At 33.1% G+C, this 25,030-nt stretch overlaps 1 protein-coding gene across 8 annotated transcripts in view; it reads left to right on the top strand.

The window, feature by feature from the left end:
- Window positions 1-20,993, top strand: part of cher (filamin A protein cher) — a 43,339-nt gene extending 22,346 nt beyond the window's left edge. For 3 of the 8 annotated variants that reach the window (XM_035870986.2, XM_035870985.2, XM_035870987.2), the window contains 9 exons: window positions 625-763; window positions 6,562-6,790; window positions 14,114-14,254; window positions 14,338-14,640; window positions 14,866-15,921; window positions 17,785-17,978; window positions 18,621-19,062; window positions 19,235-19,438; window positions 19,603-20,993. In XM_035870986.2, coding sequence (XP_035726879.1) covers window positions 625-763; window positions 6,562-6,790; window positions 14,114-14,254; window positions 14,338-14,640; window positions 14,866-15,921; window positions 17,785-17,978; window positions 18,621-19,062; window positions 19,235-19,438; window positions 19,603-19,787 — 2,893 coding nt within the window. In that variant the 3' untranslated portion in view covers window positions 19,788-20,993. Of the gene's footprint in view, window positions 1-624; window positions 764-2,735; window positions 2,883-5,403; window positions 5,518-6,561; window positions 6,791-13,521; window positions 13,884-14,113; window positions 14,255-14,337; window positions 14,641-14,865; window positions 15,922-17,784; window positions 17,979-18,620; window positions 19,063-19,234; window positions 19,439-19,602 lie in introns of those variants that run through there. The other 5 variants (XM_035870990.2, XM_035870989.2, XM_035870992.2 and 2 more) reach the window with 4 other exon arrangements.
- Window positions 20,994-25,030: the final 4,037 nt, after the last annotated feature.

Below are 25,030 nucleotides of genomic sequence, written 5' to 3'. Positions count from 1 at the left end.
CGGTACATGAATCACTATTTATTCGAAAGAAGATAATCGGATCGTATTAGTATAGAATCAAAATAAATAGACGATAGAAAGAAATTATTATTTCATTCATATAACTTTCGTTAGATCGATTTATTTCTTCATTATTATTATTATTATTATTATTATTATTATTATTATTATTATTATTATTATTATTATTATTATTATTATTATTATCTTTTGTTTTTTTTTCCCCCATAAAAAAATCCGTAATAAATTTGTAGAAAGTATTTCGACATTGATAAGTGAGATTCTACGATGGTTCACCTGTTGGAGCATTAGTCATGCGCCATATCAAATGTTTCGTATTTTGCCTTCAATTTTGGCAACCTATCTCTCCTCTCTCTTTCCTAGAATCGATATCTTCGAGAGAAAATTGATTATTATTATTTTTATGTTAAATTAATTTCACGAATAATATAAGAAGAAAGTTAATGAGTCGAATTTTATTTATTTATTTATTTATTTATTTTTTTTTTTTAACGACAATAACAAATTTTTTTGCTTTTAAATGAACAATTATATGTTAATCGACGAGGAAATATTTTTCAATAACGATATTATCACATTTATTTGGTTTACGTCATTTCACAGTGAGGTGGTGGACATTGATATCGAAGATAATGGTGATGGAACAGTTAACATTTATTATACGGTAGCCGATGCCGGAGATTATACGCTTAGTATTAAATTTGGAGGACAACCTGTACCAGACGGTATCTATACTTTTACGGTGAGTAAACAATTTATCACGTTCTATCGATTCTCGTTAAATCAACAAATTGTAATATTAAAATTAAGTTAATAATTTCGATAACGTTTATCTTTATTTTCGATTTATTTTATTTCATTAATCGAACTACATAATTTCTCGATTGGATTGATTCATTCTACACAATGGTTTTGATTGTTCATTTTGAAAAATTATTGCGTCAAATGGCACTTAGCTCCGCTGGGGGGTATTTATACCGCTTATATTTCGGTTTCTAATGCTGCTGAATCTGGCCGCCCTGGTGGACAATAATTATATCAAAGCAAATGAGAGAAAATTGGAACAAGAGACCTGGATTCATTTTCCGTAGTTAGTTTTGTTTTACGACGATTAAATCCAAGTTAAATAAAACGAGATTAATTGATATGAATTATATGTTAGATAATAAAACTTCGATTTAATCTGTCGTAAATAAATCTGTAAAGATATTTACAAAGATATTTTTTTTATTTTTATTTAATTCTATACGTATAAATTATGAATTATATAAGTTAATTGCTATAATTATATATATAGTAAATTTTTATTTTATTACTATTATTATTAATATATTTTTTTTTTTTTCAATAAAAACGAATTTCATTTTTTATACAGATCATTAGATTTAATCATAATTTGTTTTGTCCAATTAAATTAAACAAAATTTAATCGTTCGTTTGCTTTTAATATTGTATTATATAAAAGTGAAGTTTGTTCGTTCGAAAAGAAAAGATAACAACGATTACAAATTTTTCGTATCTTTCAAAATGTGAATGGATCACTTTAAGCGCGATATTTTTTTTCTCTTCTTTTTTTTTTTCCTTTCTCTTTTCATTTTTCTTTAACCTTTTTTTCTTTTTTCAATTGTCATCATCATAGATTTTAACACGATAAAAAGTCATAGAAGTGACGAAAGAAATTTGTTGTATGACGTTTGAAATATTCCGAATTATTCTAACGTATACGTAAACTCTTTGAAAAATGAAGGCAGTTAAAATATTTTGCAATTTATACGACCTTGCTCGTTATTCATCGCGACGAAAGTTTTCAGTAAGTAAAACCTTCAGTGGCAGACGAAAGTAAAATTTTCTCACGAACGAGACAGAGAAGAAATTTCGTCATTTAAGAAGCCGTTGGCATAATCTTTCAACAGCTCATAAAGGATACAGTGACATCAATTATACGCGAAAGAACAAAGTTCTCTATTTCATGAAAGAATATAATAGATACTTGTTCATAGAAAATTTATATACTTGTTAATAATTCGATCATTTTTATTTTAATAATTTGACTGATTGATAATGGCTTTTTAGATTATTAAATAATGAAATTAATTTGACATAAATGTTGATAATAAACAATTATATATAAATCATTGGATATGATCAATAACTTATGATCGATTGTAGACGTTCTTCTATAGAGTTGATTTAAAAAGAATTATATCGTTTAATGGAAATTTCATTTTTTATTTTTTTTTTTTTACAGATATTTTTAAAAATTATTAAAAGAAAGAAAGGGAGGGGAAGAAAAAATACGAAAAAAAAGAAAATGTATCAATAAGTCACATCAGAATATTGAAAATATTAATAGAACTTTAAAAATCTTTGAATATCAAATATGAAATCGATCGTATGATACCGCGTAAAAATGCAATAAATGATATGATAAATAATGATCTATTTCCATAATTTAATATTTTTTGTATTGTCAAAAATGCATAAATTATATCTGTTTAATTTTACAATCGTATACATCGAAGGATTAAACGGATAAAACGGCGACACATGTTGATACTTAAGAAATTATCTTAGGACGTTATTTGTCTTGATCTTCCTGATCCCTCTTGATCTCATCTTTTGGTTAACGTAAGATGAGGAGGAGGAGGAGGGGTTAGGTGGGGCGAGGTATATCTAACTATAGAGACAACACGTAGCAGGGCAGGATATTATCGTGTGGTCTCCAGAGGAAACAGTCCACTCCGAAGACTCATCGGGATCACACCAAGTGTCTGATAATATTAGCAGGAAATATTTTTTTTTCGCCTAAACACCATAGGAATCCTGGCGACGCGTTAAGATCAACGTTATTATTCGATCAAGTAAAATCTCTCTCTCTCTCTCTCTCTCTCTCTTTTTCTCTTTCTCTTTCCCTCTCTGTTACTCATTCGTTCATTTCATCTTTCGCATATCTCTCTTTCTCTCTATCCTTTCATATCTAATACCTGTTGCATCTCATTCTCTCTCTCTCTCTCTTTCTCTGTTTCTCATATATGTATGATCAGGCATATCTGCATGCATGTGCGTGTGTGTAGGTGTATGTGTAGGTGTATGTATAGATATATGTGTACGTGTACGTGTATATGTTTGTGTTTACTTCGAGTGATCCAGCATGTTTCCAAACATGAGATCTTTCAACGATTTCGTTCATCATCGAAAAGATCGTAGAAAATAGGATCGTTCTTGTAATGATAAACCAAAGAACAAGTTGACGAGAGTTCAGTGTCAGAATTATTATGTTAGAAATGAGGATTCCTTTTTGAGAGAGTTTCCTATTTCGATAATATTTTCTTTGGCACCGATGAAAAAAAAAAAAAAAAAAAAAAAAGTAAAAGAAAAAAACGTGAATTATTTATTATAACTTATGCACATAAGATCAATAATATAATATCGAAGAAATTTAGATCATTTATTTTACGTAACACTTGTTAACAAGTCGCAAATTAATTTCACTTTTAATGTTCTATCATACGAGTATTAAATTATAATCGGATGTATGGGTGTGTGTGTGTGCGCGCCTGTGTTTGTTTGCATTACGATTAGAAGAATCATTAGAGATGGTGATTGTTTGGTATCAAGTAGAAAGTAACGATGTTATGGTCAGCCTCTATAAGTATAAATTGACTTTATGTTACATATTAGGCGTAACTTATATGCTAAGGAAACAATGGCTATAGTATTGCATATTTTCATCGAAAAGGATAATAATCGTTAGACGTGAACGTTAGTACTATAAATCTTTAAGTCGAATAAACAGACGTCGATCGGATCTATAATTAAGGGATTATAGGAACTTTTAAATTATAGATAGAGCCCTGGCATATGATCCAGAGTGTTTTCATTCTATGATCTGAAATTTCAAAAAGCTGAAAATAATTTCCCCTTTTTATCCTCCTTCTCTCATTTTACCTCTTCTCATCTGTCGTTTGACCAAGAAAGAGAGAGAGAGAGAGAGAGAGAGAGAGAGAGAGAGAGAGAGAGAATGAGTGAATGAATGAGTGAAAGAGAAAGGGAGAGAGAAAGAGAGGAGGAAGAGGAAGGGAAGGATCTCAAAGGCGACTGGAAGTCGTTGATTTAAACGTTTCGGCATGTGTTAGGCTCGAGCAAGCATGATGTTCCGCCTGGTCTCATTAGCGAACATGCATGGAACTCAAAATTGGAAGTACTTTGGAGAGAGAGAGAAAGAGAGAAAGAGAGAGAGAGAGAGAGAGAGAGAGAGAGAGAAAGAGGGACGGACTGGTAGGTCATTTTTGATTATTGCTTCAAGCCATATAACATTTATCACTTTGAACCAATAGGAAATACTTACGAACTTCTCTCTGCATATTATTATCGAATTAAATAGAAAAAAAAATATATATATATATATATAATTAAATATAAATATTATATCGAATTAAAAGAAAAAATAAATAAATAAAAGAACAAGGATAAAAAAAATTCATCGAAGTTGACAGAAGTATGAAGTAAAGAATCTCTCTCTCTCTCTCTCTCTCTCTCCCTCTCTCTCTCTCCCTCTCTCTTACTCTTTTCGTATAGATTATGTATCGATATCGATAATAGCCCAATTTGAAATTCAATCCGGATCTTTTTCGTATATCGTCGCGACCTCATAAACTATTTCGAGTACGAGTGGCGGCTCTTTCCCAAATTTATAAGCAAGAACGTCGTATGCCGTTGGAACGGTGGGTGGACTAAAGAGACAGCCCGTGAATTAATGTTACCGAGGAGAGTTTAATTTAAACTCACCTCGCGATTCACAACGGAGACTTTGATACTGGATATTATGCTTATCATCTTCAACTTCCCGTTTCTCTGTTTATACCACTAGCCTGGAGTTATTAATGTCCGAAAAGTGGGGAGAGAATTGCGCTCTTATTTCCACCCTTAAAACTTTATCTCGTTAGACGACCCACGATTAGCCGAGTTGCTACTTCTCTCTCTCTCCTATCGTGAACGATTTTTATTTTATTTTTATTTTTTTTCTTTTTTCTTTTTTTTCTTTTCTTTTCTTTTCGATAATGACGAGAGGAAAATGAAATGAAGCGAAAATAAATAAATAAATAAATAAAAAAAAAAAAAATACCCACGAGACCGATGATTTGTCGTTCGTGTCTAGATGAGAACTGAACGTTTGAACGTTCGTTGCCATCCCTTAAAAATTATACGAACGAATTTTTGGCCGCGATAGCTTTCTTCCGATTCGTCGAGTTCACGGACATGTCTAGTAGTGTCATTGGTTGTTTAAATCCTCCCCGCGTTTCTTATCCTTTACCCTTTGTAATTTATACGTGGGTGGGGGCTAGGTATCTATTATGGTAACATCGAATTCAGCATTGTGCCTGAAAATCGTCAGTCTGTTAGGAGCAATACGTGAGTTTGGTAACAGGCGATCGTTCTGATCTAACAATTATAATTATTGCGAATTAGCGATTAGAAAAATTTAGATCCTCTAAGGTATAGTGAATTCTATTAACGCTGTATTTCATATCATTTTTCTTCTTCTTTTTCTTTTTCTTTTCTTTGATTAGTTTACATCTTTTCTTTTTTCTTTTTTCCTTTCCTTTTTTATTTCATGCAACGTACGTGCTATTTATCACACATTTAGTCTCGCTCTACGATTGAACTTATTTAATCCATATAATTGATATATGATCGATTGATACAGATGATTCATAATTTGGATCCTTTGGATTCATCATGGTTTTTTTTTTTTTTTTTTAACGTTATGAAGAAAAAAGAAAGGAGAAAAATATTTTTCTTCACATTTCGAATTAAAAATTGTATTATTATTATTTTATCGAGATAGATAAAATTTATTTATAGAAAATTTATAGAAAGGTACATAAAATTTATTTATACAAAAAAAAAAAAAAAAAGAAAAATGATGTAATTCTATAAGATCGATTATTCGATATTTTCTATGGATTATAGAAGAATACGAGTAATTATTTCTTTATGATCGTAATGCGCAAAAAAAAGCTTGGTCGCGTCCGCAAATCTGATAAATTAGACGTGTGCATTTTCTATAGTCGAATAAACCACGTGATAAAGATTTTGCAAGAATTCTGACGTCGTTACATAATAAATTCTATACACGCTGCACAGTTTGGCTTAGTACCAGCCTCGAAATACGTAGATTCTTTCGTAATGAGGTGTGTCGTGCACCATCGCCTCTTGATTCCGGAAATTCCTCGTTCCCCTTTTACCGCCAACGCGATCCATAGAGTTTCTTGAGCATCGTTCAAGAATTAACTAAACGTTTGTAGAAATAAAAAAAAAAAAATAAAAAAAAAAAAAAAAAAAAAAAAAAAATTAGAAAAAAAAATATAAAAGGGGAAAAAAAAAGAACTAAAAAGGAAAAAAGAAATAAAAAGGAAATTTCCTAAGTACTTCGGATCACATTTAGTCGTGTATACGCATCGATAAATAAAATCGTTGTAATATTTTCTATCCTTAATTTAACAATCCTTATAACGATAATACGATTTTTATTTTAAGGCCTCAGAGGAATATCGGGAACACAGTACTCACAAAACTCATCGAGGAAAGAAATCTCGACAAAGGCAAGAGCAACACGTTGTTGAACAACGTAGCACCAGTATACAGGAGAGTTCAACGGTTACAACAAAGAGTAGCACAACCAATCAACAGAATTTATCAAAGAAGAACTTTAACGGTATCCGGCTGAACGGTATCCCCTTACCATTGTCCAGTGGTACAGTGACGTGTAAGTATTTATAATCTATATATTTATTCTATTATCTTTCCTTTTTATTTTTTTATTTTTTTTATTTTTTTTTATTTTTTTTTCATTCTACAATTTATAATAACAATTATATTATACATAATTATTTATTATAACAGTGAAATATTTAAGATCAATTTATCTATTAAGAAATACTTTACGAACGGAATTAGGAATGGAAAATGAAATGGATAAAAATACGAGAACGTAGGGAATACGTGAGAATTGAGAAAAATCTAAAAAGATATTCCAGAGTCTTATTTTTTTTTTCTTTTTCTTTTTCTTTTTTTTTTTTTTTTTTTTTGTTTTCTTTTTGTTCGTTTCACATTTGATAGGCGCCTTGAAATTCTTCGAAGAAGTTTATTTCAGTGATATAGTTGACGCAGCCGGAACGAATGTTCCCATCGAAAAGACGAGCACATGCTGTAGATCATCGCTGTCATCGAAATGATCACGATCAGAGAATGAACAATTTTCAAATTCTCTAAACGAATGTTAATTTTATTCATTCATTTTGACATACTCGTAACGATTTGTCTAGTTGAAATTACAAGAATATTTCTATGATATTAGAAAAATTTTACCGGTGTACTTAGTCCTTTGAGTTATAGGTACAACGTTTGATTGTATTTAACATCATTTGTTGTTAAGTTCTTTAAATAAATATCAACGTGTTAATAATCGTCGTCATAAAATATAAACGAATGATCATCATTGGCACGTTTACAAATATTTGTAAAGAAAATTGATAATACGAAAATAATTATAATTGATACTATTATTCAGGGATTGATGATTGATTGATACAAGGAGGAATCGAAAATATTTCTCATTGGATAATCAATGATTTTCATAAAATTCGTTTGTAATTTATTAACATTGGATATATCATCGATCGATTATTATTCATCCATCTCTTTTGTAATAAAATTTTTTTTTTAATTAATGAACCCGAATAAATCAGTGAATTCTCGAAATCATGAATAATATCTTGGACGTTATCCAAACATTTTTGATGCGCACTAGTAGACCTTACTCGTGTTCAACCAAATTCTATCCTCATTAATGATTTGTACGCCTGCTAACTCACGACATTGCTGTGATATTTGATGGACGCGACAGGTTTTCATGCTGTTCATTCTGGGTTTTGTAAAAGGGCCATAATCTAAGTTACGAGCGTATGCCTTTCACAAGAGACACGATGAAAATTATCATTCTTATTCACCTATAATTATACGTAATATATTATACCTTTAATGTCGTCTATCTCATCGTATATTGACATTAATGTAGTTTATTCGAAAATCAGGAGCTATTGATATATATATATATATATATATATATATATATATATTTATTTATTTACTTATGCACCGTTAATAAACTATTACATTCGTTCCTTTTTTTTCATTTTCTTTTTTTTTTTTTTAATAATATAAATGAATATATTTTTTTAATATTATATATAAATATATATATATACACACACACACACATATATATATATTTAATATTTTGTACTTTTTAGAATCAGTAGGTCACTCATTAGACAATCTTTAAAATTCATTTATTTTTACGACGTATTTATCACATTTTATCTTCTTATATATAATAAATATGTGTGTGTGTGTATTTATTTTTATTGATCATATAATTATCTAAAGATTCATCGGGGGAAAAAAAAAAGCATTCCTTTCATTCTTATTTGTTTTTCTTTGATATAAGCAACCTTCTCGAAAATCAATGATTTTGAAATTAATTCGAAGACGCAATGGATCTCAACTAAATGGTTAAATTTATTTTCTATATTTATTTAAATATCTAAATTCATATATCTACGTATATTTATCTGAACAAATATTTATATCAATTTTCGTGTTATTTATATCGATTTTCGTGTGTCGTTCGTCAATATAAACAAGATTCTTTGAAATCAATAATAGATATTTGAATCGTCGCATTGAAATCACTGCAAATTTGCGTTAACAAATTTACGTTGCCTTAAGATCAATCGTATTTATAGTTAGGATGGTAGGTTCGGAAAAAAGAAAAGAAAAGGAAAAGAAAACGAACATAATTTTTTATTAACGTTGCATAAATAAATAAATAAATAAATAAATAAATAAATAAATAAATAAATAAATAAATAAATACGTTGATGCGCAAAGAGTTGACAGACGGGACAGGTTTCATACGATTTCTCTAACGTGCTTGTTCCACCATTTTGCCAAAAATACGGTTAGAGGAGAGAGACAGAGAGAGCGAGAGAGAGAGAGAGAGAGAGAGAGAGAGAGAGAGAGAGGTAGGAGTCGAACTGGAGGAGGAAGGGAGCTGGAAGAACGTATACGTACGGTGCTCGATGATGCATCGGAAATGCGACCGGGTGATATTAATATTGGATGATTAAGTGCCTTCGGATGCGCGGGCTCGAAGATGCTCCAAAAACCGGCGTCGACGGAAATCCATAAAAAGATCAATCCCTTCTCTCTTCTCCTTCGTCTCAACCTCTCTATCTCCATTACCTCCAATTCCACTTCCACCTCCATCTCCAACTTCTACTATTGCTCCTCTTCTTTTTTTTATTTTACCCCTCTCTCTCTCTCTCTCTCTCTCTCTCACTCTCTTTTTTTTTTCTTTTTCTTTTACTCCAAACACGTGGAAAGCAACATGCGCTTTTGACTAATACTCGGTTATCGAACCATCATACTTCCACCATTTTGTAAGTTTCTATAATAATCGTCCATCGACCGTCTCGTTCAAATTTCTTTAGATTTCATTAGAAATTAATTGAATGTATTGTAATACAATATTCAAGAGAATTTTTATTTAATTCGAGATTTTTCTTTCGTATATCATATGCCTGTTTTTGTCATATTCCTAATACGTTTTTTTTTTTTTAAATAATCGATAATTTTATCCGATTTAACTACTTTTTTTTTTTTTTTTTTTTTTTTTTTTTTTAGATGAATATATTCATAGGATAGTTCAGTTGAAAGTTATCATGATTAACATAGACGTATTTTGTTATCTTCTTAATTTATTTCTATAGATAATAGATAGTAATTCCCCGTCTCTATCTCGATCCAATTTATTCAACACTTTTATCAGAATTTAAATGAATAGATTTATTGGGATAATTTATTTCAAAATCTTTTTGTATCGTGATTATCATCCACGTATTTTCGTTATTATATATTTCATTAATTTATTTTTAAATAGTAATTCTCCTAACGCTTATATATTACAAATTTCTCCAGCACTTCTATTAGAACTTAATTATATATTTTTATAAAATATAATTTATATTTATAAAATAATTTAGTTGAATGTTTATACGACGATAGTAATACACGTATTACGTTATCTTCTTAATTACTTTCTAAATAGTAGTTCATCGTCGTTATCTTTTTGTTTAATCTCCTTACGAATTAATATAAATCTATACTTATAGGATAATTTAATAAAAAAATTTATATCATCGTTCTCAGAAATGTGTTTCGTTATCATCGTAATTAATTTCTATTGTCTTGTACGTAATAGTTAAAAAATATTGGATGGTATGTAGTAAATCTTTAACTTTGAGAATGACATATTTGAGGGATAAATTTGTGAGAGATCTTTTTTCTTTTTTTTTTTTTTTTTCTTTAACAATCGTCACTTTAATTATCGATCGAATAAATTTCTTCGATCATATAGATGAACTATAAGCTAGCGTATAAATATTTGATGTTTGACGTTGAATTATTATTCTTTTTTTTTTTTTTTTTTTTTTTTTCATAAACTATCATAGATAAGGAAAGATATAAGATAGAAGGGATCATCTAGAAAGGTGTCCTTAGGATATCTCTCTCAACGTATTTTACTTTATATACTGTGCGATCCCGAATGTGATCCCGAAAATATCTTAGCAAGCTCTCTAAAGATATTTACGAGGCCATTATAAGAGGTTCCCTTCGAATATTTGCAGAATTCGCCGACTTATCTTTTTCCGTGATGTTAGGTAGCGGCGCCAAAAGATTCGCTCGTAAAAGTAAGACGGCATACTTTGTTACTTTGAGTTAGCGAGATGAATTTCTTTCTCTTTCTTTCTTTCTTTCTTTCTTTCTTTCTTTTTTTGTTTATCTCTTCTTCCCCCCCTCCCTCCACAACTCATCCCCTTGCCCCATTCCCCCTTCAAGATTTAAACAACCCAGTTAGGAAATTCTTTCAACGAAACATTAACTCATGATACGAGTATATATATATATATATTAATTCGTTTACTTACGTATTTATCACTTTTTTTTCCCCTCTTCTTCCTCGACTTTTCGACGAGAATAAAAAGTTCAGGTTTAATTATCGATTAACGAGCGAACAGAACCATCATCCATCGGCTATAATTGATTAATGCACTGAGCAATTATCCATTAGTCGTTGAGTAACTTTATTTTTAAATGTTTTTTTTTTTTACGATAATTGAAAAACTCGAAATTATATATTCTCTAATAGGAGTACGAGCTAATCTAATAATAATAAAAAAAAAAAAAAAAAAAAAAAAAAAAAAATATGATAAGTTCGTTTGTATTATACATATATTTTCTTTTGTTTTTTTTTTTTATTAGACAAAAAGAAAATGAGGAAAATTATCGAATGAATAATATATCGATGATTTTTGTTTTTAACACACGATCTTTTCTTTCTTTCTTTCTTTCTTTCTTTCTTTCTTTCTTTCTTTCTTTGTTTCTTTCTTTCTTTCTTTCTTTTTCTATTTTCAGAAAATTTTATAGAAAAAAAAAAAAAGAAATATATATATATATATATATATATATATATATATATATATTAAATTTATCGAAGAAAATAAATTGTTGCACTCTGGTTAGATATTTTAGCCAAGAAAAATTTATAAATAAATTGTAATACTGCGATCGCATATATTTGAGAATAAAAAAGAAAAAGAAAAAAAAAAAAGGGAAAGAAAAAAGAAAGAAGCAGAAGTACTATGATCTTTGGTGCGATCTAAATACGTCGAGAATATATATATATATATATATATATATATATATATATATATACACATTATCTAGCAGAAAGCTCATTATTCATTCGGTCAGATTTAATTAACGATAGATAATTAAAGAATCCTAGAAGAACTCGAATTACTCATGTATCTTTCAGATTAGATTTATGGTTAGCAGTTTATCGATGACTTTGTAATCATTAAAATCACGAGATATTCTTCGTGAGTAATGGAACGGAAGAGGTGATCGTTTGGGGTTGACGGTTGTCCGCAATCAGTCAGTTCAGGGTAACTTAGACTTAATCATGTTGCCTTTGGCGAGTGTTCCGCACCATCTTTGCGTTGGTGCAAAACGGTTTGATCGTTTCCTTGGCGACTTCCTTAAGTTAAATGAAAATGGTCGCGTAAGAGGAGCCAGGACGTAGCTCGCCAAATATTCATTCTTATCTGTCTTGAAAATTATTCCAGATTCTTTTGTTAATTTACTTAGACAAATTGTAAAATGAAAAATTTTTGTTTTTGTTTATTTTTTTTTTTTTTTTCTTTTTAATCATACGGCATAAAATCTAAGATAAATCAATGGAGTTTACATCTAATTCGAAATCAAAGAGGGACTAAGAAACAACATTTTGAAGAATATTTAAAACAATTTTAATATTTTCACAAATGTTATCTATACGTTTTAATTTAGCTCTTATTTATATCTATTATTAATCGTTTGGAAGGTATAGAAATCTAAAGAGGTGTCAATGTAATTTGGCAAATTTTCTTTTCGTATGTATAATAGAGGACGAAGGAGACACGAAGGAGTAGGGACAAGGTGATATGATGATCGTTGGAGTGGTGGTAATGTCAGATGCTTGGTAGTGGAAGATTTAGGAATAGTAGAGGGAGAAGTTTGATAGACGTTGGACGATCTGGTTCCCTACGTGGTGATATAAAATCGCTTCTCCTGCTGGCTGGGCATACTGGAAAAAAGAAGAGAAAAAGGGGGGAAAAAAAAGAAAGAAAAAAGAAAGAAGGTCTCCCGGGCAGATCAGGCTGCCATCGTCCGGCTCTCGAGCGACTTTGGCAGCCTCGATCTCCTCAGTCTTGCCAGAGATGCGTCCTCGTGTGGTCGATTGACGACGACTCGACCTTCTGCTTCTTGCCTGCTGGAGGAAAAACGTCGTAGGAAAAACGAGACACCATCTGCGTCTCTTCCGTGATTAAATCCGATCACCACCCAAAACGACGCGTTTCTCTCGATCGGTTCAAAAGAAAACAAATTAAGGAAACATATATATATATATATATACATACATACATACATATATATATATATATATATATATAAAAGAAAAAAAGGAAGAAAGAAAAAAAAATAAAATCAATTTCAGTCTTTGCGAAACTTTTGATCTTTGAAATACCTAATAAACTATGCGATTTGAAACTTGTTCGATCGCATTTCTTTAAAATCCTTCGAGTCTGAAGAAAGTCGAAAGAACATAACATACGCATTCAATATTTTCTCATTTCAAGAATAATAAGAAACAATAAAGAAATAGAGAAAATAAAAAAGGGGGGGGAAAGAAAAAAGAAAAAAAAAAAGAAAAATAAAAATAAAAAGAAAAGAAAGATCAATTCGATCAGTGCCTTTTAAGATCGTACGGTATAGAAACAGGATAGGTTCAGGTTTTTTTCTTTAAGATCGATCGGTATCAACATACTGGAGACTCTTAAGATTATCAATCCTCTTGGGATCCGTTTTTCCTCGGATCGGGGACACGTTTCATCGTTCGTGGAATTCATGAACGTTCTCCGTTGTCATTTTTGGTGTTCCGATCGAGTGCGAAATTAACAACACCTTCGAGATGTTTTGGGAAGACGAATTAGACGACGTAGAGACCACGTGGGAAGAGGTGTCGACTTTTTATAGAGCCTGGTTGAAGAATTTTTCTTGCAGCGAGTTTGATCGACCGGAAAAACCAATTTGTTATGGAAGGGTCGATATAAATGAGAAAGAAGTGCCAGGTCCTGGGCTCGATTTTGCACCGCTCATTTTCCAGAGCCTTTACTACGTTAGCTCTCGAAAAGGTTTTCAATTATATGAGAGAGAACTTATCGTTCGATTTTTCTCACGTCTGTTTTTTCTTTTTTTTTTTTTTTTATTTTGCCTTACGAATAAAGGCACAACTTATCCAGTTTGTATTTATTAATTATTGAAAGTGATTGATTTTTGATCGCGTATAAACTAAAAAAAAAAAAGAAAAATAAAAAAAATAAAATAAAATAAAATAAAAAGAAAAAAATAAAAATACTTTCAGCCGAGGTAAAGATGCCGAGCGGTAACGTGGACAAACCAGTCATCGAGGATAATCACGATGGCACTGTGTCTATCAAATATGAGCCAAGAGAGGAAGGTCTTCATGAGATTTACGTAAAGTTTAACGGGGAACATGTACAAGGTAAATTAATTAATTAAACACTCTTCTCTTCTATATATATATATATTTTTTTTTCCTCATTAAATTTATTATTTCTTTGACAGGATCACCGTTCAAATTCCACGTTGATTCTTTGGCAAGTGGTTACGTAACAGCCTACGGTCCAGGTTTGATTTACGGTGTCTGCGGAGAACCTGGAAACTTTACCATATCTACAAAGGGCGCAGGAGCCGGTGGTTTATCATTGGCCGTGGAAGGTCCTAGCAAGGCAGAAATATCATGCCATGACAACAAAGATGGCACGGTTTCTGTATCCTATCTACCTACTGCACCTGGAGAATATAAAATCAGTGTTAAGTTTGGTGACAAGCATATTAAGGGTAGTCCATACGTCGCCAAGATTACAGGTAAATTATTAAAATATCGTTGGACCATGATGTAACACATTTAATAAAATAATTTTAATAATAATAATATATATTAATAAAAAATATATATTACTTTTGTATTAAATATATATTATTAATATATATTATTAAAATATATAATATCGATGATAATAATATGTATATATTGAATTAAATAATAATATAAAAATTTTGTATTATCAATTAAAATTATGAAATTTGTAGGAGAGGGTCGTAAAAGGAATCAGATATCTGTTGGATCGTGTAGCGAGGTTCAGTTGCCTGGTAAAGTGCCTGATGCAGATATAAGATCTCTGAACGCTTCAATCACAGCACCAAGCGGTTTGGAAGAGCCATGCTTTTTGAAAAAGCTCCCTAGCGACAATGTTTGCGTTTCTTTCACACCACGAGAAGCTGGTTCGCATACCGTTGCCGTGAAACGAATGGGCAAGCATATACCAAACTCGCCATTCAAGATCGATGTTAAAGATCGCGAAGTTGGTGATGCTAAGAAGGTAAAAGTCTCTGGTGCGGCATTAAAGGAAGGCAAGACACACGTCGAGAATATCTTCTCGGTTGACACAAGAAACGCTGGTTTTGGTGGTTTGTCTCTTTCAATGGAAGGTCCGAGCAAGGTAGAGATTCAGTGCAAGGATAATGAGGATGGCACATTGAACATGTCTTACAAGCCTACCGAGCCTGGTTATTACATAGTAAATTTGAAATTTGCCGATCATCACGTGGAAGGTTCACCGTTCACCGTGAAAGTCAGTGGAGAAGGTAGCAATCGTCAGAGAGAGAAAATACAGAGGCAAAGAGAAGCCGTGCCGATAACCGAAGTTGGAAGTCAATGCAAGCTGACCTTCAAGATGCCTGGTATAACGTCCTTCGATCTCGCTGCTACTGTTACTTCGCCAGGTGGTGTTACGGAAGATGCAGAGATCAAGGAGGTCGAAGATGGTCTTTATGCTGTTGCATTCGTACCGAAGGAATTAGGCGTTCACACGGTTTCGGTTCGTTACAAGGAGATGCACATTCCCGGCTCACCCTTCCAATTCACGGTTGGTCCTTTGAGAGACGGTGGAGCTCACAGGGTCCACGCTGGTGGTCCTGGATTGGAACGAGGGGAACAAGGTGAACCTTGCGAGTTCAACATATGGACGAGAGAAGCTGGAGCTGGTGCATTGGCTGTCTCGGTTGAAGGCCCTAGCAAAGCTCAAATCGATTACAAAGATCGCAAAGATGGCAGCTGTTATGTCAGTTATGTCGCTTCTGAACCTGGTAAGCCCATTTGGCTTGGTAATAATTGGAATGATCATAATTTCGAAGATTCAAACGTTTCATACTTTCTAAAAAATCAACACGCTCGAATTATGCTCGAATGGTTCAAAGGTGCCGGGCGAAAACATCGATAAAATAGGCTTCTGTGACATTTATTAAGGGTTTCATCTAAAAAGATGGATCATTGCCAGCGTCGATTCATACCTCCTTCCTTGACGTTACCGATGTCGCCCATGTCACTACCTAGGAAAATTATGACGCATATAGGATCCATAATGTCAGTTACTTTGAGGCGTCCCTCGTCGTAAATTCAACCTCGATTAAGTCAGTCTATTTTATTTATGCATTGGTCATAATAAGTGAGAAAATTCTGGCTTAAGAACAGAAAAGTTTTACTACTTGTTCATTCATTCTAACGATTCATGAACAATTGCTGGAATATTCATAAAGATTTGTACGAACGTATTAACATCGAAATTATATATTGTCTTTTTATATCCGATAGATATTCGAAAAATCTAAAATTGTTTTTACGATGTCGTCATTATTTCCGAACGAAGTAAACATCAGACGCTTAGGAGACAAATAAGGCAGGTGTTCGTTCGTTCGTTCGTTCGTTCGTTCGTACGTTCGTTCGTTGGTATGTTGTCGAGACTCAGAAACACCCACTCATCGACCGGATTGATCGGCCGCTTTCAGCTGATCCCGAAATATCTTCGTCTATATTTGTTAAGGTGGATCCATATTTTGCCGTGGTGAGTTTGACTCACACCGCACACCGCACTGCGTGGATTATCGCGGTGGTTATATTTGGTCCATGTTCTGTGAGTGAATAAGAAAGAGATAGATAGAAAAAGAAGAGAGAGAGAGAGAGAGAGAGAGAGAGAGAAAGAGGAGAGTGGTGGTCGTAGCAAAGGAACGGATTCGAGATCAGCAGCTAGATTCAACCGAAAGTAGTGGTGCGCGATCAACCCACGGCTCTAGAGTTGTGTCCGTTCGCCACTCGTCGCTTTCCACACTCTTTCTTTTTTTTCCTTTTTATTTCTTCTTCTTCTTCTTCTTCTCTTCTATTTCTCCTTCTTTTTCGTTTCACCTTTTTCGCCTCCCCTTCACCACCACTACTATCACCACCACCACCACCACCACCACCACCACCACCACCACCACCACCACCACCACCACCACCACCACCACCACCACCACCACCACCACCACCACCACCACCACCACCACCACCACCACCACCACCACCACCACCATCATCATCATCACCACCACCACCACCATCACAACCACTACCACCACTACAACCACTACCACCACTACAACCACCACCACCACCACCACCATCATTATCATCATCATTCTTTTCTCTTTCCTTATCTTAGGCTATTCCGACTGTCTCTACTTCCTTTTCCTCTTATCTCAACGTAAGAGATAATTAATCTTGTTTCCGTCACAAAAAAAAAATCTTCATTTGCTGTGTTAGGACAACGCTTGAACGATGGCAACCTTCAAAGCGTCGACACAAATCATTTTGAAGGGGAACGAGCCCGAGGAATCAAACGACGATGGTTTGTCGATGACAAATTAATTTGTTTGTTTATTAGGAATAGTTGATCTCATTTCCTTTTCTCTTTTTTCTTTTTTTTTTTTTTTTTTTTCTTTTTCTTTTTCGACGTGATCGATTCATTCCATTCGTCGGAATGATTAGAAAGAATGATAAACGTTTGTATTATTCGACGATGATCATTTAATCTGACGGGATCGTTTTTCTTTTCTCTTTTTTTTTTTTCTTTAAATCGACTCGGCCAATTTTAATTGGTCCATTGAAAATCATCGTTTATCTGTTTTATATTTTAGGAGAATACAGAGTAGGAATAAAGTTCAACGATCAGCACATTCCTGACTCGCCGTACAAGGTTTACATATCGCCTGCTATGGGCGATGCTCACAAATTAGAGGTTGCACAATTTCCGGAAAGTGGAGTACAACCTGACAAGCCTTACACCTTCCTCGTACGCAAGAACGGAGCTAAGGGTGAATTGGACGGAAAGGTATGATCCTTTTAACGAGAAACGTCGTGTTCAAGGTCGATATGTAAAAAAAAAGAAAAAAAGCAGAAAAAAGAATCAAGGAAAGAAAAAAAATCATCGATCATATTACAAAAAAAAAAGAAAAAAAAAAAAGTCATCTTTTCAACATTCAAGGCTATTCGTCTCGCGCGAACGTTTTATTTTTCCTTGGAATTTTCCAAGTATCCATCGTATCTATCTATCTAACGAAAAATTATCTTGCGAAATACTAGACGAAAATAAGATTCCGGGCTGTTATGAAACGACCCTGACACATCATTTTGCGTAGGCAGCTATCGGCTTAAAATTTCTCTTTAATACCACTACTATAGTTCTATTTTATTACTATATTTTTTTCATGAACGTAGAAACGTATTACGATGATCTTGAAACGTTAACTTGTTAAGGTTGATCTTTGTCAAGGTCAATTAGATTGAAATTTTGTCGATTTAAACATTAAAAATAGTTTGTTTTTCTTTATCTCTTCTTTTCTTTTTTTTTTTTTTTTTTTTAGATTCTCTCATTGTTTATTTTTTGAAAATGACACAAAACATGACACACGACTTGTTTACAAATCTTAAAACTATATATAATCATTATTATATTTATCATTCATTTTTATAGATCGTATCGCCAAGCGGAATTGAGGATGATTGTTTCATTCAATCGATCGACTCTGACACATATTCCGTTAGATTCATGGCACGTGAGAATGGGATTCACAGTTTGCATCTGAAATTCAACGGAGTTCACATAACTGGTAGTCCGTATCGTATCAAGGTCGGTAAAGTGGACGCCGATCCAGCAGCATTGCACGCTTATGGCAATGGTCTGGTAGAGGTTAAGACGGGTCAGAAAACGGATTTCATCATTGATACTTGCAATGCCGGAAGCGGTGCTCTTGGTGTTACGGTCGATGGACCTAGTAAAGTCTCTATGGATTGTACCGAGGTCGAGGAAGGTTACAAGGTCAGGTATACGCCACTTGTACCTGGTGATTATTACATCAGCATCAAATACAATGGATATCATATCGTTGGCTCGCCATACAAGGTTTCGTGTACCGGTAGGTAACTCAATTGTTAAAATAAATTAAATATACGATTTTTATAATAAAATAAATTAATCTATCGTCGTATGAGAAATAGATAGAGAGAAAAAGAGAGAGAGAGAGAGAGAGAGAGAGAGAGAAAATACGTTTGAGATAGTTCAATGTAGAATGTTTTTTATTATCATAGGTGCGGATCTGGCAGAAAGAGGTGCACAAGAGACGAGCTCGATCCTGGTCGAGACTGTTCAGAAGATCTCGAAAGCAAAGCAAACTGGTCCTGTGTTACCGCTTTTTAAATCGGACGCGAGTAAGGTTACGAGCAAAGGCATGGGCCTGAAGAAAGCCTATTTGGGAAAGCAGAATCAATTCACCGTACATGCAAGTGATGCAGGTAAGCTTGAAAGTAGAAGAAGAAGAATAAGAAGGAGGTGGATGAGAATGTGGTGGTGGTGGTTCAAACCTGATTAAAAATTCATATCGAGTTTCTTCCTTTCTATCTGTTCCCTTTTTTTTTTCCATAAACGTAATCGATACAAACCGCTGTTAATTATACAGGAAACAACATTCTTTACGTTGGCGTGTACGGTCCCAAAGGACCATGCGAAGAGGTCTACATGAAGCACACAGGTCGAAACAACTACAACGTCAGTTACCTGGTGCGTGAGCGAGGAGAATATATCGTGATCGTCAAGTGGGGCGACGATCACATTCCTGGATCACCGTACAAGGTCGAGGTCTAAGGAGAAAAGAAATTCAACACAGAACAGCCCGGAGTATTGTCTTTCCTTACGTGGAATAAACGTCGCGAAGGAACTTTTTAAAAAGGACATATCCGTGTCTTCGATTTAGCACGATCTCGAATGGGAACGTATCGAATATGTATTCTCCTAGATCCCTCGATCAACGTTCTTCTTCTTATCCTTGTTCCTCGTGACATCGAATCTTGTATATTCCTAGCGATCGTTCCTCCTTCTCGTTTCTTTTCTCTGTCTCTCTCTCTCTCTCTCTCTTTCTTTCTTTCTTTCTTTCTTTCTCTCTTTTTTCTTTTTGTTGGATCGATCGCATCCTTTGCAACGTCTTCTCTTTCTCTCTTTTTCTATTCTCTCTCTCTCTCTCTTTTTCTCTCTGTCTGTCTGTCTGTCTGTCTGTCTGTCTGTCTTTCTCTTTCTCTTTCTCTTTATTTTTATCTCTTCTTGTCTCGTTTTCTCCTAAACCTTACTCGTCCTCATTGTAAATTGCAAGTTGGAAAAAGAAAAAAAAAAAAAAAGAAACTTGAAAGGCTATTTTTCTTGATAGATCTGCAGCTTCGTTCGTTTATTAATCATATCCTTCCTCGATTATTCTTATCGAGATCGATTAATTTCCCTTTAATCTTAGGTTTGTCTTATTTTACTTAAGTTTCCTTACTTAGGTTTCCCCATTCGTAGAATGGAGAACGATGATTATATTTCAAAGTGTCTCTCGAAAGTGGGTCAATTATATTCGTTCTTAACGATATCGCCGTATGTGCCTTTAATAATAATAATAATAATAATAATAATAAAAAGAAAAAAAATATATATATATAATAATAGATATCTTATAAATAGAAGAGAAAAGAAATGGGGAAAAAAAGTAGTAAACAAAAAATAATACAATGAAATTAAGATATATATATATACACACATATATATATATATAAATAAGATTTAATTTGATCATACGAATTGTATGAAAATGAAAATAGAATTGGGAAAAAGAAGAAAAAAAATAAAAAAAGAAAATAAAAAAAGCATGAAGTACGTGAATGAATAAAGGATAGTGTATCTAAACGTGCATAACTTGTGCTGCGATAAATCGATTTTTTTCTGATTGCATCACATTATATTATATCATTGACTATCTACGTATAGAATTAAATATATTACGATTGATTATTATACGTTAATACACATAGAGATTAAATAAATAATATATTTCTTAAAGAATTCATCAGTATTGTGTCTTAACAAAAAAAGAAAAAAAGAAAAAAAAAAGAAAACGAATATTCAATTATTATATACACATTATGTATATATTTTTCTTTTTAACAAGACGACATGTGTATATATATATACACATTTTTTTTCTTTACTTTACACAATTACATAAATCATTAGTTTCAGAATACGAAACACTACGGTAAGTAAAGATTACACGTCAATTTATTTATATAATAAATAAATACATACATATATATATATATATATATATATATATAATAATAATAATAATAATAATAATGAATAAAGAAATGTATCATCATTATAATCACTTTGCACGATTTTTTGTAAACGAAAAAAAAAACAAAAAAAAAAAGATAGATCAATCCTAAGCGTGAGAAAAATTCTTTCGAAAGTATGATACAAAATGAAAAAAAAATAAAAAAAAAGCAAAAAAAGACAGAAAAAGATGAATAAATAAATAATTTACTTACTCTCGAAATGATCATTAGAGTCGTTCACATTTTATAACACCTATCCTTTTATAAAATCATCAGATAAAAAGAGCACGAAAAAACTAAAATAATAATAATAATAATAATAATAATAATAATAATAATAATAATAATAATAATAAGAAGAAGAAGAAGAAGAAGAAGAAGAAGTGATCGATTGTCGTTGTCATAAGAGAAAGAGAGTGAGAAAAAGAGAGAGAGATGACTCGTTGCGGAGAAAATTATTCACGCTCGGAAAGATCGTGGTTTTGTTTTAACAAAGAGACAGACAAAGATAGAAGAGTTATAAAGCTAGACGAAGATGACAATATATATATATATATATATATATATATAACATATACATACATGCATACATAGATACACATATATATGTATATATATATATATATATATATATATATATATATATATATAAAGATAGCAAGAAAAAAAAGAAAGAAGGGTTGGAAAGAAGAAGAAGAAGAAGAAGAAGAAGAGGGATGGTTGGATGAGAGGGAGGAAAAGAAAAAGACGTTTCTCTGGTGGTAACTCGAAACATATCGTCGTTGAGAAGTAGCATACTCGCTTTGATCGTAGGAGGTGATAGAAAGAGATAGACATATAGATGTAGAGGGAGAAAAAGAAAGAGAGAGAGAGAGAGAGAGAGAGAGACAAGGAACGAGGTAAATGAGGAGTAAGAGGAGGAAGAGTAGGAAGAAGGAGAGAAAGCTTTGAGACTGGGCCAGGACTCTGGTTGGCCTCCGCCTTGATAGGACGGTAGGCGGTAACAAAAGCGTTATAACTCGCTCGAGTTCGCAGGCGTAGCTGAGGTCCACACCAGAACGTTGAGAATTCAAGAGAGAGGGAGGTCTCGATGAAGCCCGGAGTTGCGCGTTCGGTGCTTTTACGAGCCTCCTCTCTCTGTCCTCTCTTTCACTCTCTCTCTCTCCCTCTCTCTCTCTCTCTCTCTCTCTCTCATACACACAATCTCTCTCCGTCTCTCTCTTTCTCTCTCTCTACTCCCTTCTCCGTCATCCAACGTCGCTGCTATTCCTCAGATCTATACGCCCCTCCCTCGCAGGAGGACGACGACTGGCTAACGCCTACGAAACGACGAGGAACCGAAAGATATTATTTGGCCTTTTGTTAGTCCAAAATCTTTAATTTTTTTCTTGTTTTTCTTTTTTTTCTTTTTTCTTTTTTTTTTTTTTTTTTCTTTCTTTTTCATCCACGGTAATAAGGAAATTAACGTTTTTTCCTTTTCTTTTTTCTTTCTTTTTTCTTTAAATCTTTTTTTCGTCTGCTTTTCTTTTTTTCTTTTTCTGTCTTTTTTTTTTTTTTGATAAAGTCCGTTGAATTGTCAAATTTCTTTCGTTAAAGATTTCATCGGGGAATCTTGCTTTTTTTTTTTTTTAAGGAGGGAGAGGGCAAGAGGGAGAGAGGGAGAGAGGGAGAGAGGGAGGGAGGTAGAGAGAGAGAGACATGTTCGTTCATTATTACGTTAAAATCAATGAAATTTTTTTAAATAGATATTCAAATGAACGAAAGACTCTATTAAGGACGACGTATTATCTTGTTCATTTTTGGGGTTTTTTTTTCTTTTTTTTTTCTATTTTATTTTTAATTATTTTCATCACTACTATTATTATATTACTATCTTCTTTTCTTTCTTCGTTTCTCCTTTCGATAGAAAGATAAATATGTTTCTATTCAAGTATTACTTTACAAAATACAATTTTTCAATACATACACAAACGTACATACATTTATATTTCGCATCGCAAAATTATTCTTCTTTTTTCCTTAGGATACCCTTCTTCTATACCAGAATTTATTTCAATGTCATCAAGAGAATGAAGAGAGAGAGAGAGAGAGAAATAAAAAGGAAAGAAAAACAAACAAAAACAAACAAATAAATGAATAAATAAAAGAAACACACGTTTTAGGGACCTGCAGTATGATCTCGTTGATTATGAAAAAAAAAAAAGAAAAAAGAAAAAAGGGCGAAAAGACGAGAAAAATCATTTCAGCATTCGAGCGAGAGATCAAAAGGCATGCTTTACAACGATTTGTTCTTTCAGAAAAAAGGAAAAAAAAAAGAACCATACGAGACCGCACGAATACGGTTCGTTGAATTTTTCTACCACGGAGAGACATCTATAAAAGTTAACTAAAAAAAATAAGAGAGAGAGAGAGAGAGAGAGAGAGAAAATAAAAATAAAAAAAAATATATATATATATATATGAGAGAGAGAGAGAGAGAGAGAGGAAGAGAGAAGTCTGGAAGCTTTTCATAGACGAATAAAAAGTAATCGACATGAAACTCTCTCTTGCTAGAGGCGCGAACCTCTTGTAATAAGAGAGAGAGATGTAGGTATACGTAATTGTGTGTACACACACACGTACACACACACATACACAAACATACATATCTAGAGTACAAGAAGGATATACAGAGAGTTCTGTAGAGGAAAGGATAGGCGGAGCTTTCTGGTACCGCGCCTCCGCTTTAGCGAACCCACCTTTCCTGTTCTATTCCCCCAGTCGAATGCCCTGGTTGAGCTTTTCCCGAACCTTTTCCCATTTTCCCTCTCTCTCTCTCTCTCTCTCTCTCTCTCTGTCTCTATCTCTATCTCTTTCTCTCTCTCTATCTTTCTCCCTCTCGTACGACCTTTTCATCCCCACTACATCTCGACGACGATACACATAGTCGCACTCCTTTCTGTCCTTTCGACGAAAGCGCACCTGCAAACCACGGAGCTCCACCTCCCTGTCACCTCCGGCACCACCTTTTGCCTCAGCAATCCTCCTCCTCCTCCACCTCCTTCTCCGGCACTTTCTCTCTCTCTCTCTCTCTCTCTCTCTGTCTTTTTCAACACAAACACTCTCCTTCTCTCTCTTTTTATCTATCTATCTATCTATCTATCTCTTTCTTTCTCTTTCTTTCCTCTAGACTTCCGTCTTTCCTTCTTTACTGTCTTTACAGCTACGAATATACCTAGCTAGCTAGCTGCTACTTATCTATCTTTCTATCCATTCATCCATCCATCCATCCTTCCTTCCTTATCATTTTTTCTTTCCTTCCTTTTTTTTTTTTTTTTTGCCTTCCAAGCACTTCCCTTCTATCCTTCTTCTCTAGCGTCGGCCATTTTGTACAATTTTTTGTCACATCCTTTCGTAACCTTCGGCTTTAATCAGAAAGAGGGAGAAAGAGGGTGAGAGAGAGAGAGAGAGAAAGTGAGAAGGAGATAAGAGACGGATATTAAACGCTCTACCTCTTTTATGGAAGAATACACAAGCCTTAGGATCCTTGTATTCTCTTTCGGTGTGTCTACTTGCGGTTGGATCTTGGCTTCCTTATTTCTCTACTAACTTGATTACTTTGGGAATTTAACTTATGTCAGAGGAAAAAGTTAACGGTTACTTCGTTTATTTCTTACTTACCTTTTAATACGATAACACGGTTAGGGTTCATTGTTCGCTGAAAAATCATTAATATTTTGATTTTACGTCATTTTTAAGAGA

This window comes from Vespa mandarinia, chromosome 1 (assembly GCF_050613455.1).
Source record: "Vespa mandarinia isolate Hongniang chromosome 1, ASM5061345v1, whole genome shotgun sequence".
NCBI classification, from domain to species: domain Eukaryota; kingdom Metazoa; phylum Arthropoda; class Insecta; order Hymenoptera; family Vespidae; genus Vespa; species Vespa mandarinia.
The sequence above is the reverse complement of the archived record's forward strand: the minus strand, read 5'-3'. Positions and strand labels throughout refer to the sequence as shown.